The 17,233-nt window shown below is 41.4% G+C and overlaps 1 protein-coding gene across 3 annotated transcripts in view; it reads left to right on the top strand.

Moving 5' to 3' along the window:
- COLEC11 (collectin subfamily member 11) overlaps positions 1-17,233 on the top strand; it is a 46,600-nt gene that overhangs the window by 8,579 nt on the left and 20,788 nt on the right. For all 3 annotated transcript variants that reach the window (XM_030270095.4, XM_002197337.7, XM_030270094.4), the window contains exon 2: positions 16,616-16,771. In XM_030270095.4, coding sequence (XP_030125955.3) covers positions 16,642-16,771 — 130 coding nt within the window. In that variant the 5' untranslated portion in view covers positions 16,616-16,641. The remainder of the gene's footprint in view (positions 1-16,615; positions 16,772-17,233) is intronic.

Here is a 17,233-nt window from a genome sequence, read left to right as displayed (position 1 = left end):
TGTTAAAATGAAATTTTTGTTTTAGTTAATACATGAAAGATAATGTGTAAGTTAAATTCATAGCCAAAATAAGACATGGCATAGTCCTACAGTCAACAGAGAATTGATCTGTGGAAGCAGCAGAAATCTGTGCAATTTCTAATTGTATGCTATATTCAAGGCTATTCTTTTCTGATTATTTTGAGTGATTTTGCACTGTTTCTAAAGCTCTTTTTAGTCATCTCTAGGGCTGTCCAAAAATTCTTGAACCAGAATCCTTTTGAAGTAGGAAGACTTTTGGCAGAGTAGCTTTTTAAAGAAAAGTGTCAGTTTTCTGGGATAGTTCAGTTCTTTTGTCAAATTATTTTGGCTGAAAACCAGGAGAGTTTAGCCAAAAATATTCTCATGGCGTCTCTTGGGAAGTGTAGTTTGTGCTTTGCACTGCATTTCACTACTGGCTGAACTTCGCAGCTGAACCACACTTCCTGTAAAGCTGTGTGGTCAGGGTCTTGCTATTTTAATTTCTCTTGATGAAAAGAGTGATAGGATGTATTTTGGAAAAGTTAGTCTTGTGAAAGAGGCACAGACTGGGCTCATAAGGCATCAGCTGGTTGATAAGTAGTTGGCAGCTTCTTAAAATTTGAGTGTTTCCTTCTGGTTTGCACGAGCCACAGGCCATCCTGGTTTTCAGCCATGAGAGTAGGACCCTTCTAGAGAGTGTCAGCAGAAGGTTTAAAGCCTTTTGTTGGTTTTGGCCATGCAAACACCTGTACAAGGGACAGAATATTTAATAACAGTTCTAAGGCTTTGTTAATACTTCTGCCAACTTTTGTGCTGAAAGTGTTCCATTTTATATATTTGGAACTGAAAAATGCAATGGAGTATGACTGGATGTTAAGATTTTTTAAGAACTCTTAAGTCAATAGGAAAACAACCTACTAGAAGCCCAATGCTTTAAAAAGAGTTGGTTTTGAAAATACAGCAAGGTGTCATCTCATCCATCTAAGTGGCTCTTCATAAAAATGTAGTCCTGGGTAATTTGCCTATAGTTGTAGAAGATACTTGTAGTCAAGAAAAGAACAGAAGTTGGTCTGCTTGAGTGCTTCATCAGTGCACCAATCTCTTAATTTTTCCATAGAATCCAAGGATCCTTATCTTCTGGGACTATTTGGATGCTGCCCCCTCAAAACTTTATCAGAAGATTGGTTAGGAGGTCCATAGGGTGTCCTGGAGGCCAGGACAGAGCACTATGACAAATGGTGGGGATTTATAGGGTTTACATTAGTTTTCTTCTGCACTGAATCATAGAATGGTTTGGGTTGGAAGGGACTTCTGAAGATTTAGTCCAACAGCACGTGAATGAAACATAGACATGAATAAATAGTTTCACAGTGCTGCAAGCTGGATACCAGACTCCAAAGCAAGAAATGGCTATGCTTATGTGCAGTATGGAGTGAGTGGAGGAGAGCTAAGGGCTGAAGAAAGTGACTCGCCACAGTCAGACAAGTGTGTGATGGCCACAACAGCCATCCAAAAATTGCTTCTGAGAGGTGTTCCATAATTCTCTATTCTGGATGTGGAAGTGGATCAATTCACCATCTTTAGTTCCAAATGCTGCAGGAACTAGAGTTCTGGAAGGTGGAAGCTTACCTTGAATTTGTGTGCTGGGTTGTTCTTCAAGCATGGAGATTTTGAAAAATGGCTCTGAGAAAACTGTTTTCTACAGATCTCTTCGAGGACTGCTACCCAGCTGTCACATAATCTGCTGTCTGGGGCCACTTACCTGGGAAGTAGGAGGTCTAAATGCAGCTCATTGCACTGCTCCAAACCTCCACCTCCCATCTGCTGCAAAGGTGCCCTTGTAACTAACCAACATAGTAATTTGGTGTGCTTGGAGGAGACTGAATGATTTTGGATGCATTTCCTTGATGGAAATGTGCCAGGTGGGAGAAGAGTGTCTTGTTATTCTCCTCAGGCAAGAGGTTGACCATCTCTGGTCTGTGCAGTAAGAAAAGCTTAGACACCCAAGTTTTTTCAACAAAACCACAGGAACCTCCTACCTCTTAAGGTGGCTGGATTGTTAGGAGATGGTTTTGGATGCTTTGTTTAAATCTGGGATGAGGCCACAGAGAGAGATTCAGAGGTAGTGCTGCCAGTGTTGAACTTAAGCAGGGTGAAAAATGGGAGAAAAAGATGGAGAGTGGAAAGAGAAAGTGCTTCAGCTTTGGCTGTTTTTTGAATAGGGGCTTTGAAGAATGAAGCTGCATCCATAGATGTGCTTAAGTTCCTGGTGCCTGTCTTTGGTCTTAGGTATGGCTCTCTCTGTGATTATTTTCTTTTTGTCCTGTTTGCTAGTTGTAGAATAAGCATAAATAATAATAACAACCTTCAGATAGCACTCTAAGATTTTCTGTTTAATTTGAGTGATTTTCAGGCTTAGTTATGGACCACTCCAAAATATCCTGTGATGGTGCTGATGATTTTAGCAAATACTGAAACTTGCTGACAGTAGGTATGCATTTATTCATCTTTAATGGACTCTTTAGAAATGGTCTATGGGCCTCCAAGAGACCATGGATGAGATGTTGAATGCCATGCTCTTTGGAAGGACAAAATTATAAAAGTGATTGTATAATTTTAATTTTACTTATTTATAGGACTTTTTATAGTCATTAGAGAAAGTTTTTTAAGAGATCTAATTTTTGGGAATTAAAACAAAGAGCTTTAAAAATTTTGAGAGGAAAGAACCAGCACTGTTAGATGGCACAGTAATAATAGCCAATGAAGTAAAAACATCAGACAAGAATCTAATTAAGGCCTAGCACAGGAAACAGGGAAAAAAAAGCCTTATTAAATAGGAAAAGAAAAATGTGTAGCAATGGGCTTTGTCAGAATGGTGTTAATAAGAAAACAGGTCTCTGATGGCTCACTGGAGTGGAGTTATGTTCAAGAAATGTTAAGGAGACAGATACTGAGAACATGTGGAAGTGCAAGAGAAGGACTGATGGTGCATGCTGAGGAGATTCCAGAGTGCTGGATCTGTCAGCAGCACCTACAGATGCACTTGCAGTGTTTCTCTCTAGCTGTGCAATGACCTTGCACTTTAAAGCTAATGTAGAGATGAAATGAGATGATGTAGTGATAGCCATACTATGAGCTGCAGCTGAAAAAAAGCTCTTTATCGGAGGTTATCTTCCTTTGCTCTTTAGCATCTTCATGAGTTGGATTTGTTCAGCCAGAAGAGATTTTGGGGTGACCTAATTGCAGCCTTCCTGTACCTGAAGGGAACTTACAGGAAAGATGGAAAGGGACTTTTTACAAAGGCCTGTTGTGACAGGACAGGGGGACAGGGCTTCAAACTTAAATTAGACAGTAGAAAAAGATTCTTTACTGTGAGGCTGTGGAACTGGCTGCCCAGAGAAGTTGTGGATACCCCATCCCTGGAAGTGTTCAAGGCCAGGTTGGAGCTCTGAGCAACCTGGTCTAGTGGAGGGTCCCTGCCCATGGCAAAGAGGTTCGAACCAGATGATCTTTAAGCTCCCTTCCAACCCAGGCCATGATGTGATATATAATATATATGATATGTCAGAATTGCCTTTTATGTAATTGTGTAGTGTCAAAAACTCTCTATTGTCGTTCTCTACTTTTATGACTGTTGTACAAAACCTACAGGGGGGGCTTCGTGGGCAACTGGCCTCCAGCCATGGTCAACCCACCAGGTCTGACAGACTCCCTAGCAACTCCATATTTAAACATGCATTTGCCTAGTTATGCTTAATGTACAAGTGATTGCATTCACACTGTTCCTTGATTTTAGGGAAGATTACATTAAACATTGCAGCTACAGTGGCTGAGTACATGGCCTTTCTGTAATGTATAGAACTGATGCCTCTATATCTTTTTGACAGCACTGAATAACTGTGGCAAGTCTTGGTTTTTTTTAATTGTTCCCCTTCTTAAGTCACCTGGCCGATGTTGGGATTTCAGGTCAGTGTACTCTTTAACACCTCTGAAGCCTTTTATTTTACTGGTAACTGCACAATCAAAACAGTAGCATTAGTTTTTGCTCCTATAAGAACCCTATAAATTCTGAGCAGACAAACGTGAAGATTCAAATGATCACTGCTTAGCTGTTCTGCAGCTTCTTAATTGGTGCACAGCTGCCCTCTGGTCATGTTCTAGCTGTGTGAAAGGTACATCTGGTGCTATTGTTAGAGAATTTGCTGAGTACCAAAGCAGTGGAAATGCTAGTAGTTATCACTTATTTAACATAACTTGTTATATTATTCCCTAGAAATGTACATTATTAAAATACAGAAATCTCTCAGGGCAGTTGGTTAGATGGAAAGACTTCAATGAAAAAATTTCTAAGGGGATTGTCATCCTCAAGAATCTTTTGGTAGCAGAAGCATCATGGTATACAGTTAAGGGAAGTAACACCTTCTTTATATTAATTCAGATGAACACCCTTGCTTGCAAATTGTGTTCTTCACATTCTGTTTACTTCTGAATTAATATTTCAGATTTACAAAATGATATGAGATTGTCAAAAGCATCTCAAACTGCATGCAATCCCTTGTACTCCTTCTCAAATTTTAAAATATTTAATATATTTTAAAATATTTGTCAAACAGTGCATTGTACATGGTAAAGTATTTTGAGTGCATGTGTTGTGGCATGTGTAAGAGCTGCTCTGGGAGGTTTTGCCACTGAAAGCTATTTCCACTGGGTTCCTTTAGGCAATAGCTTTTACATTGGATCATGAAAATTGCCAATGATATAGCCTGATTAGTGAAAGTCTGCTGTAACATTCTAGTGTAAGAATACGTTGACTTCTAAGAAATTTGTTAATGTCTAGGATTGAATGCCTTTGTGTGTGCTTCAACTAAGTCATGTCAGATGCATAGAAACTTGTTTATTTTCCCATGGCATTTTGCTTCTACAAGAATTTCTATGTACCAACCATATATTTTCTATTAATGTGGGCAGCTATTTTGATAAGTTCCCCCTTCTTTTGCCTTGTTTCCCTTGCCTGTGTTTGGAAAGGTGTGTCAGAGCTCTAAAAATAAAGGGACATTGGGTTGTACTGTTGCTATCAAGATCACCTGTCACTTGTCTAGTGAAAACATTATAGAATCATAGAATGGCCTGGACTGGAAGGGACCTTTACAATCATCTGGTTCCAACCCTCCTGCCATGGACAGGGACATCTTCCACTAGACCAGGTTGCTTAAAGCCTCATCCAATCTGGCCTTGAACACTTCCAAGGATGGAGTATCCACAACTTCCCTGGGCAGCCTTGTTCCAGTGCCTCACCACTCACTCTCACAGTAAGGAATATCTTTCCAGTATCTAATCTAAAGCTACTTTAAATTTGAACCCATTCACTGTAGTCCTGTCACTACATGCTCTTGTAAAAAGTCTTTCCACATCTTTCTTTTAGACTCCCTTTAGGTACTGGAAGGCTGCAATTAACTGACTACAGGAATCTCAAATATCTCAGCCTTTCCTTGTAGGAAAGGTGCTCCATCCCTCTGATCATCTTTGTGGCCTCCTCTGGCCTCGCTCCAACAGCTCCATGTCCTTCCTGTGCTGGGGACCCCAGGGCTGGATGCAGCACTGCAGGTGGGGTCTCAGCAGAGCAGAGCAGAGGGGCAGAATCCCCTCCCCACGCTGCCCCTGGTGCAGCCCAGGGCACGTTTGGCTCTCCAGGCTGTGAGGGCACATGGCTGGGTCATGTCCAGCCTTCACCCACAGCACCCCCAAGTCCTCAGCACGGCTGCTCTGGATCTGTTCACCCCAGCCTGTGTTGGTATTGGGGCTGCCCCAACCCAGGTGCAACATCTTGCACTTGGTCTAAACCTCATGAGATTGCCATGGGCCACTTCTCCAGCTTGTCCAGGTCCCTCTGGATGGCATCCTGTTCTTCAGGAGTGTCACTGCACCATAGCTTGGTGTCATCTGCAAATTTGCTGAGCGTGCACTCAATCTCTTCATCCATTATGTTACTAATTATGGTATTAATTACATTGGCTCCCATACAGACCCCTGAGGGACACGACATCACTCATGTCCATCAGGACACTGAGCTGTTGACCACCACCCTCAAGATGTGATTGTCCAACCACTTTCTTGTCCATCTAACACTCCACCCATCAAATCCATATCTCTCCAATTTAGGGAGAAGGTGTTGTGGAGCACCATGTCAAAGACGTTACGGAAGACAAGATAAATAACATCTGTAGCCCTTCCCTTGTCCACTGATGTAGTCACGTGTAGAATCACATAGGATCACATGTGTTAGTTGGTCTCTCAGCCTGAAAGTAAAAATAATCTTTTGTTGAAATAGCGTTGACACTGCCCCAGTTCAAATGCAAGATTTTGATCATGAATGCTTATGTACCACAGAGATACTGAGGATATCACTGCAAGAAATATGTCCTTGTCATTTGAGGATAACACTCTTGGATCCTTTCCATAACTCTTGGTGGCTTGCATGCTACAACAAAATGCCTGATGTTGTTGTGTTTCCTATGTTCTGTTTCTTTAGCTTATTATTATTTTCCATTGCAGCCCAGTATTTTGCCATATCTTTCCTGCTTTTAAAATGTTCCCGCTCTCATTATGTGCTGTGTTGTTTTTTGGTCTTGAGTGGGTTTTTTTTGGTGAGTTTTCTTGTAGGTTCTTTGTTTTGTTTTGTATTGTTGTTGTTTGTGTGTGTGTGTGGTTTTTTGTTTGTTTCTGTTTGTTGTTTTGGGTTGGTTTTGTGGTTTTGTTGTTTGTTTATTTGTTTGTTTTTCTGGTAATTTAGTCCCTTGAATTCTTTCACTTATGTATCTTCCTGTTTTCTGTATGCTGCTGGCTTGCAATGGCACAGTTTTGTAACACACTGAAGGCCATCTCAGCTACTGCCAAGGGCATTCCTTACCTTAGCTGGCATCATTTTTCACAGGAATTATGGCCATTTTATCCTTGCCATGAACCACGGAACTAAATCAACTGAAAAACAACATTACAAGCAGAGGAATACCCTACTGCTGAAACAGCAGCCTGTGCTAGCTGGGATCAGCTGGCCATTGGTGACAGTACAGAGAAGGGGAAGCTAATGTGCAGCAGGAAGCCAGGCTGCTGTTAACCCTCCTGTAGACTGACTTAGCTAATTAGCAGTGATGGGACACCTCTCACCTAACTTTACATACCTGCAAGGCTGAACTAGTGATACTCAGCAATTAATAGGTACCTCCAGAGCCAATTACCAGTCCTGTTCTGTATTGGGATGAAATGAATCCTGCTGCAAAGGTGCCTTTTCTGACTTGGTTGCACAGAGTGTTCAGGATGATTTTCTCAGACTGACCACCTAAGCCAGAACAGTTAAATCCCTCCCCAAGGGTCTGTTTAAAATTAACCTCTGCTAGCTTAAGGTCTGGAACTAAGCAGAGCTGTCCCGATAAACAGGCATCTACTAGTGGCAGCTGTGCTCTGTCTTGTGGTTTGCTTTTTGAGGTGTCATACTTGAAGCATTGAAAGAAATGGGCAGCAGTTCGTGGCTTCCCTTTATTCTTAGAACCTCCTTTTAATTGTAGTTGTCACTTACCTAATGTGTGAGAAAAGGGTGTCAAAAGCTGTTTCAGGTCTTTCTTGTTTTTTCTCCTCAGTGAGGAGAAGGATATTGTGACAACCAAAAGCAAACCTTTTTCCTGTCCCCTTGCCCTCTGGGATGGGGCCATTGCTCCTCTGTCCTTTCTCTGCTACTCTCCCCTGGTCAGACCTCTAATTTTTCCCTTTTGCTCTATATCTGCTAGTAGTCTATATCCTATGACTTGTCGCTTGTTTTTATTCTTCCTTTAATCTCATAAACTGCTTTTCTTAGATTTTGTCTTCTCTCTGGATATTCCTGACCCACCCCTGTGTTTTTACATGATCAATTGTGGGACATAAAAGCAGAAGTCAGAAAACTCACATTACCCAGTTTTAGTCTAGTGTCCTGCCACTAGACTTGAGCTTCATCATCAGGCTGCTTCTCTGCTTCCTTTCATCCTTTAATGTAGCATGCCTGGGTGTAGTCTAATTTCACCTGCTGTGTCCATCTAATGTGAGCAATTACTCTCTTGGGGAGCTGGAGCTGTGTGTTTCAATCCCTTTAAGCTGACGATCTTCCATAGTTGTTACTTCACACCTTTTGGATCAATACTTGAATGGCATTTCTGTTGTGCAAAAGGCAGATGCCACTGCTGGCATGGCTGGGATGATGGGATGGGGCCTTGATAGACTTTTCTGCCTCTTCTCTACACCTCCCAGAATGGAGCTGTAGGACTGGGACAGGGTGAGTTTGCCTTTTCAGCCTGTCCAGTCTCCTCAAGAAGGCAATGGTCAGGCCCACCTAGGAAAACTTCCAAACACCTCAAGAGTGAGAATGTGTTGCAAAGTGTAAGTTGAGTGGGCATAATATTGCACAGATGCCCCAACTTCTGCAGCTAGTCCTAAGCCTCTGTAGATGGGAAGGGCTGAAAAGCAACGCCTTAAAGCTTCATAAGTAAAATTACAAATGCAAATGTTCATATTATGCATTTTTTCATGTACAGAAATGTTCCCTGCAGCATTCTCCACATTATTCACTGATTCTTGGTGAATTCTTGGTTTTTTATTTCCTGCAAATAGCTGTATGGGGATAGTATGAAGTTCTCATGTAAATGCTTTATAGGAGTGGGAATGAACTGAGACATTTTAGACCCCTGCTTTAGAAGAACTGATAGTTAAATTAGTATCCTGTACACTAATTTGTCTGTTTGTTTGTGGTTGAGAATACAAAAAATTTGATCTGACATATAACAATGATGGCACCCAAAATGACAAATTATTTTTGTACACTATAGCTGAAGGCAGAAGAGATCTTGTAATCTAGTAGAGACTTTGATTGAAACATTTCATGAGAAATTCTGTTTAGTATTTCTAGTTGTCTCTGACCACCAATTTACATAAAGACAAAAATGTACTTGAGTGTTATTTTCTACAAAAAAATCCATAGATTGTCTAAAAATCCATGGAGAATTATTGTGAAAGATTTGGCACTCAGGTCCCATCTCCCTCTAGTTAAAAGTTTTGAAAAGTTGCCCATTCTGGCACTACTTCATCTCACTCTTGTGGAAGCCTTGTTTTTACACTTCCAGTACAGATGACAATAAGTTAATACTAACATGAACTCACTGACTTCAGCAGAGCAACATCAGGACGAAACTTGTCCCAGTTTTTAAAAACATTCTTTTTGAAAAATGAGACTACTATACCTACATCTGATAAGGGCATCTATGTTGACAAACTAATCATACCTTACACCTCACAAACATCGTCTGAGGAAATGGCTCTGTTGTGCCAGTATTAAGCGTACTTTGGGGAGTAACCAAGGACTTACTATCAGTTTGCTTTTAGGTAATGCTAGCTTCCCATCAGCTTAGACTCACTCTTTTGTCCTCTACAGCAGACCTCACTGTTCTTCAGTGTTATCAGGAGCTGAAATGTGTTATGTCTCTGCTTTATGCTACTCCATGCTCCATAGATTTCACAGAGACTTGGTAAGCATGGCAGTTATGGTCCTCATTCTTGCAATTCTACACTATTAATATTTAGGGAATTTTTTAGTCTTTCAAGTCCATTGCTTTAACCTTTAAATCAACATGTAGGATTTAACTTGAGAGCATTGCAATGTTATGATAATCATCACCCAACGTTTAAGTAGCTTTGTAATTGATTCTGATTTTTATAGTCTAGCTAAATGGCAAACGTTTGATTACCCAAAGTAATGTGCAAGGGAACTGAGAGGACAAATGAGAAAATGCTTAGATAAAGTAAAAGCATAGCTGCACAAAACATCTGTAGGTTAGAAAGATTAATAAGGGTGTAATGGAGGAAGATGAGGTCAGTGACACAGGTTTTATCTCCAATGTGAAAGGCTTCTTCCCCAGGGAATCATCCACATCCCTTGAGCCAAGGGGTGAAACGCAGCTTGTGTCAACAGTGCTGGAGGTTTGTCCCTTCTGCTTCTCCTCGCTTCCCCCAGAAACCTGTCCCTGGCCAGAGGCTGGCACTGCTGGTAGCCCTGTGACTTAATTATTTTTTGTTTGTTTGTTTTTATCTGTTCAAGATGTTTGAAACAGCATGGGTACGGTGTCACAGCCTGTTATTTGGGGGCTTTTTTTTTTTTTTTCTGGGCATGTGTCGTATCTCCTAGAATCCAGCTTAGGACCTGCAGTTGGCTTAAAGATACATGAGCTTCCAAAGGGTTCTGCAGGGGAGGTGTTGAGATGTGGATGACAAGGACTTAAAAAGTCAGGGAGTGAAAATTTTTGTGCTGTGTCTGTAGTGCTGACTCAAACCAGCTTGGGAAAGTCACTCACCAAATGTGGCTGTGGCTCTGCAGATTTGTGTGTCTGTAGCAGAAGCATACTCCATTCAGAATATAGATAATTCAGCTCAGATACCTGAGAAGTTAGTATAATTTTTAAAATAACAACAAAAAGAAAAAAAAAATCATAGCATGAAAACTACTCAATGAAATAAAACCAGCTCAAAGATGAGTCCTATAGGATTATACAGAGGATTGCAGTTACTCAGTAGCTATTGGCTGGCCGAGCATTAATGCCAGCAAGCATCACTTGTCTTCTGCATTTATCATCCATTTAGTTTCAGCTTGGCAGATCATCTGTGTTATTTCTTCTAAGTCCAAAATAATGGCATAGAAGTAGCCACTGGCAGTTTTGGAGCCGCTGGTAGATACAGGGACTTCATGCATGAGGCATTAGCTGGCTCAAGTGATTTCCAAGCTTTCCATCCCCCCAGAGCTGGGGGGAAGTGTGGGAACTCAGTGAGTGCCAGCTGGCCTGGCTGGTCCTGAGCGGCTTTGAGCGAGCCTGTGGGGCCTTTGGGATTCTCCAATGACCTCTCAAGGACTTTGTCATTTGAAGCTTGGTTTGAGAAACCTCTTCTCTTTTGGTGCCTGAGGCATAATTCCTGAAGCTGAGAGGTCTCAAAAGTTGTTTTGAAATTATTGTGCTGATTGCATTGATATGTTTTCATTTCTGATGGAAATTGAGGCACTTTATTAAATTTTATTTTTTAAGTAAGTGCTGCCTTTTTCTTCTCCTAATTTTTTCCAATATTTTCAACTTTCACTAATTTAATGGCCACAAATTTGACTTTTTACCCCTACAGAGGCAGTGAGAAAATATTCATACTTTTACAGTGCTGAACATGTTTAGGTTTCTCTCAAGCATTGATTTTACCAATGCTGAAGATAGTCCAAATACCAGGGCCAAAACAGTGGTTTGAAAAAACAGCTTGGTCCTCCTTTATCTGAGGACCAGTTTCAATGTGATTTAGTTTTCTTAAAAGATTTTATGCATCTAGGTCTGAAAGGGCTTGAAAACAGGTCAGAAAGGCAAGAAATTTTCTAGTATTTTAAAGTGAAAGTGTCTGCTGTAGCACTTACCTGGAGATCAAACTGTTATTTCAATCACAGAAAGAAATTTTAGCTGCAGAAGGTTTCTTTTGAAAGCAGGGAGAGATGAAGAAAGTGATATACAAAGTGCTTTTGGCTTGATTTCTACTATTAATCAAGGATTGCAGTCCCTTTACTGCAACCACAGATTTTAGAGAGTTTTTTAATGTGCAGCCTCCTCAGAGATTCCTTTTGTTAGTAGCTCTTCTCAGACCAAGGTAATTTCCCCAAGTATTCTTACGGATCTGGGTGTTGTTACCTGAATGACATTAAAGAAGCTTCTTTCTCTAGAGCAAATCCATTTCCCCTGTGAGTTGAGTTAATATGTGGTAGGGTGGGGTTGTATCCCCTCTGTCTCTGAGACATGTAAGAGCAGCAGCAGACACCAGGGAATGTGCTGAAACTTTGTTGGAGATTTTGTTTCCCCCAGAAAATCCTTCATATGTGGCTGCTGAGGAGAGCCCAGAAGCAGCCTTGACAGTGCTCTGCTGCTCGATGTCTGTCTCATCTCTGAGCTGTGTACGAGTTTGCAAAGGCAAATTAATATTTAACATACCTGGAGCTTTTGATCTTTCAGGTGGAGTCTGGATACATCTAAATCCTCATGAAATGCAGACAGAGGAGATGATGTTACCTTTTATTCGCTATTGCAGAGACAGAAGAACCACTGTAATTTCAATTTCTTCTTCCACATCAGGCCATTTCATTCCACTCTCCAGTTTTTCCATTAAGAATCCTTATCATCAGTCTGCCAGGTGCTCATATTGAAACTGCCTAATTTCCAGGCTTTCAGCTGGGTATCTGAACCACTCGGCTTGAAAGCCTCTTTGTCCGATCTTCTGAATCCTGAAGTGCTCCCACTACATAAGAAAAGGTGGGATATCCTGCCTAGGATGTCCTGCAAGCTGGTGATCAGGTGCTCTCCTGGGGTGTAGGTGGGTCCTGCAGGCTATGGCAGGTAGGACCCACATCCTCTTGTTCAGCCTGCAAACCCCGTCTCTCAGGGGTGGCTGCTGCTGAGGGTGACTGAAAGAGACTTCCAGGTATATCCTCCTGGCTGGCTGAGGCAACCACAGCCTTCCTCCATGAGGGACTGCTGGTCCCTCACTTGGCATTGCAAATCATGTTCCTGCCAGGGACTCCTTCATTTTGCAGTCAACCAGCATTGACTATTTAAATACCAAGAGTGGCCTTAGAAACCTTTGAGGAAAAGCACTCTTTTCCTCAACCTTTCTTATTCACTATCTTTTTTTGCTCCCTCTTGTTTGATGACTGCTGTGAATCAGAGACAGAAAAAAGAGGCAGGACTGTCCACTGTGAACAAATTCCTTGTACCCTGGGGTTAGGAATCTCCTTCTGGGGAGATGTAGCCAGATTCAAGCTTAATGTTTCTGAAGTAATTTTAGTAGGCACATGAGAATATTTTGGAGAAAAGTGTTCTCACAGAGATTGATACTTCAAAACTATCTCAAGACTGTGGTCAAATAGTTTGCATAAACTTAGAAAATAGCTATAAAGTAGCCGGTGACTTGACCTGGTTTCTAGTATTTGTGGCTGGCCCTGTGCACAGGCAAGGGAGGCTGTAGCCCGGAAAAGCAGAGTTCAGCAACACAGCAAATGCTTTCCTGCTGGTTTTGTCTGTCACAGCACTGGGGATCTGGCCTGGTTGCTGCTTCTCCATGGCATCCAAATTTCCATTACTTTTCCTTTTCCTCTCTGATTATTGCACTTCTTTATGTCCACCTTTATCACAAAATCGTAGAAAAGCTTCTGTTGGAAGGGACCTTAAAGATTTTCTAATTCCAACTCCACTGCCATGGGTAGGGCATCTTCTACTGGACAGATTGTGCAGGGTCCTGTGCAATCTGGCCTTGAACACTTCCTGGGATGGGGCATTCTTAACTTTTCTGGGAAACCTGCCTACCTAATCTAAATATCTTCTCTTTCAGTTTAAAGCCATTCTTCCTTATCCTATCACTGTCTGTCTGTGTAAAAAGCTACTCTCTCTTTTTTTTTATAATCCCCGGTATTTTATAAATACTGGAAGGCCCCAGTGATGTTTCCCCTGAGATTTATTTTTTTCCATGATGCCTAGAGAGGCTGACTTAGAACAGAGACTAGACAGAGTTAAAGGAATAAACTTTGTAGGTAGGTGAAAGTAGGTATTTGAAAGTAGGTATTTATTAAAAGGCTTTTAAAGGATATACTGTGGGTAGTATAGGAGCCTGGCTGGGGTTCTGCTCAAGATGGAAAACTGGTTATGAATTTTTACACTTTTATAAGTTTTGGTTTATTTATATATTGGGGTTAATTGTCTAATTACAGTTTTTGGTTATGAAGTCCTACTCTCTTGGTTTGCTCTCTTTAATTTGCTGTTGTTTATGCTTTTTGGGTCTAAGGCTGCAACGGTTGTATTTGGTCCTTAATCTGGAAAAGGATTATTTTGTCTAACTACCTTGTTAAGTGAATTTACTAGCACTTAATATGAAGTTCAGAGTCACACACTAAGGCAGTACAGAGTCTGAAAAATATGAAAGCTAAAACTTAAGACACCATCCAGACTGAACAGCCGCAACTCTCTCACATGTTTTTGTAGGAGAAGTTGTCATCTTTGTGTCCCTCCTCTGGTCACATTCTAACAGATCCATGCATGGCTTTATGATGTACCTTCTCTAGATCCTGTTCCTCATCCTTGAGTGGCAAAAGTCAGTTTTGCCCTGTACTCTTGAGAAACCACAAGTGATAATTGCTGCAATTGTGACAAAACTTATCATGACCTAAATATTTGAGCAGCAGTCCCACCATCTCCTAAGTATTCTTTCTGGTTGGCAAAGTTTGTCTGAGAAGTAGCTTATGCCTGACCCATTATAGGACTGCATGGCAGGTTGTGGAAATCCTCAGATAGTCCCTGTTCTTCCCTTGCCCCATGGGAAAGTTGCCTAGCATTACCGTTTCCCGAGGGTTTCCTGCCCTACTGTAGCCCATTAGACTATGACTGCATTGAGATCTCTTGACCCAAGAGCTCTTCCCAACTCAAAGCATAGATATCACCTTTTAAGGCGTGGTCCTCCAGCTGCAGGTCTCTCTCCTTTGGAAAGAAACCTGGGGAACAGATTTGGGTCAAAAGGGACTCATAGTGCATACAAGTCTTTGCACCAGAGCTGGATGATCAGTAAGAACTTAGGGGTGTATTGTGGCATCCTCTGTCCCTCAGTGTGGATGTAGCAACAGATGGTGTAGCAAGGAGGTTGTGAGGCAGAGAAACCTGGCCAGTAACTCCTGCAATGCCCTCCACACATGAGGAAGGAGACAAAGTCTGCTCCCATCAGATTCCCTTGCTATGGTCTCCTAGGGGATAATGGAAGCACAAACTGGACAGTAATTCAGAGGGACAATTTATTCCCCCAAATCCAAAATCATCTACTTGGCCTTGCTGCTAAGACATCTGTTATGCCAGTTAGTACCTTCAGGCCATCTCAAAAATACAGTTCTGCTCTCCTAGATCCCCAATATGTTGAGGCATACAGACCCATATACTGGTCCCACACCTGTGCCTAATCCTTCTTATTTTTGAAGGGATTCAGGGAGTGGAAATTAATATAGCCCAAACTTCTTGCTCTAGATGTAAAATTCATATGCCCTTATGGTGGCTGTAAAAGATGATAAAAATCTATTATAACTTTCAGCTTATTTGTGTACTACTGAGCGCTGGTTAAGGACAGACTAGAAAAATATATCAGAAATACATAAATAACACTTTTGTCAAAGTATTTTTACAGGCCTCCTAAATATTGGTTTTTTACAGTCCTTTCACACAAACTCCATTTCTGTTTGGTTGTTTTCTGGGACATCTCTTCACAGCGTAATTTCAGGCAAGCCATTTCACTTGTCAGCTTAGACTAGACTAAGTTTCAAAGTTGATTCTCTCCAGGAGTTATTGAAGACTCTGATTCAGCTTTATTGAATGATACAGTGAAATATTACCTGTCTTCCACCCTCAATGACTTATATGAGGGCTGTTGTATCAGACAATTTGCCTGGGCACAATCCCAGTGCTCAGGTAGATGGGAAGTGAATTTTCAGGCCTTTGAGTTGGTCTCATCTGTTACTGAATTGCCTTTTTAGGGCAGTATCCACTCTAAGTGGGAACTTAGTACTGACAACTTTCAGCGCAAGGCCAGGTGGCCAAGAAGGCCAATGATGTTCTGCCCTTTATTAGCAATGGTGTGGCCAGCAGGACCAGGGCAGTGATTTTCTCCTGTACTTGGCACTGGTGAGTTTACGCCTCAAATCCTGTTTTCAATTCTGGGCCCCTCACTGCAAGAAGGACGTGGAGGTGCTGGAGTATGTCCAGAGATGGGCAACAGAGCTGATGAAGGGTCTGGAACAAAAGTCCTGTAAGGAGTAGGGTTTAGCCTGGAGAAAAGGAGGTGCAGGGGAGACCTTATTGCTCTTTACAATTACTTGAGAGGAGGTTGTAGCCAGGGTGGAGATGGTCTTTTTTCCCAGGTTACAAGTAATAGGACAAGAGGAAATGGCCTCAAGTTGTGCAAGAGGGAGTTTACATCGTATATTAGGAAAAAATTACTTCATGGAAAGGGTTGTCAAGCACTGGAACAGGCTGCCCAGGGAAGTGATTGAGTCACCATCCCTGGACATATTTCAAAGACATGTAGATGTGGTACTTGGGGGACATGGCTTAGTGGCAGACTTGGCAGTCCTGGGTTAATGGCTGGCTGATGATCTTAGAGGTCTTTTCCATCCTAAGCAATTCTGTGATTCTAAGCCTATGTGCTGCATTATCTCCTTTCACCTTTCCAGATAGCTGCCTCCAATGAGAAATCATGAACACAGATTTGCCTATTATTAGCATTGTTTAATCTCTTTCTTGTTTAATTAAATTTCTCCTGGGCTTTATCCCATCAAGTCTAACAGCAAAAAAACCTGCTAAATGTGCTGCTGCCTGTTTCATGTGTGTCTGGGCAAAATATAACCTGCTTGGAGGAACTGTGCAATGTGCTTCTCATGCTGTGTGGGTTATAGCACACAAATATATATTGTGTTTGTAGTGGGATGCTGCATGGGTTTAGAAACTGTTGAAAGCCTTTAGAATTCTTACAACTGTTTATTCATTCTTTTGTTTAGGAGTCAGTGACCTGTAAGTGCTCATTATGAAGAGAGATCTGGTTTTCTTGGTGACTCTAATTAGCCTTGCCTTCCTGTCACTGCTAAGATCTGGATATTCTCAACACATTGCAGAGGAGTCCTGCTCTGTTCAGATTCTTGTTCCAGGCCTCAAAGGTAATGTGAAAGCCTTCTCCATTATTCAGATATTAAAATTTTTGTTCTAACAGGCTTATTTGCATAATTGACAGTTTTAACAGAGACAAAGAAGGTGCCTCTCAGTTGTCCTCTTATTTGCCCCTGTTTATAGCCTCCTTAAAAATTGAGTTTTAATGTCCATAAGGTGAAATTAAATGGTTCAGAGAATGCATGTCAGTTTCCCAGATTTGCTGGTGATCATTAGTACTTGTTACTCTTATACATTGCTTGGTTGCTCTCTCTGTGTTTATACTGAGCAGTGGTATGGTACACATACCCAAAAACTGTAACATCAGGCCCTACTTTGTACCTGGCCAGGTTTTCATTTCCATTTTGCAATGTAATAGGAATTATTTTGTGTTTTCTTGTCTTTTGTTTGTCTTCTTTTGATTTTTTAAAAGCTTGAATACCTCTTAGAAGAAAGCCAACTTTAGTTAGATT

This window comes from Taeniopygia guttata, chromosome 3 (genome assembly GCF_048771995.1).
Source record: "Taeniopygia guttata chromosome 3, bTaeGut7.mat, whole genome shotgun sequence".
Classification (NCBI taxonomy): Eukaryota; Metazoa; Chordata; class Aves; order Passeriformes; family Estrildidae; genus Taeniopygia; species Taeniopygia guttata.
The sequence above is the reverse complement of the archived record's forward strand: the minus strand, read 5'-3'. Positions and strand labels throughout refer to the sequence as shown.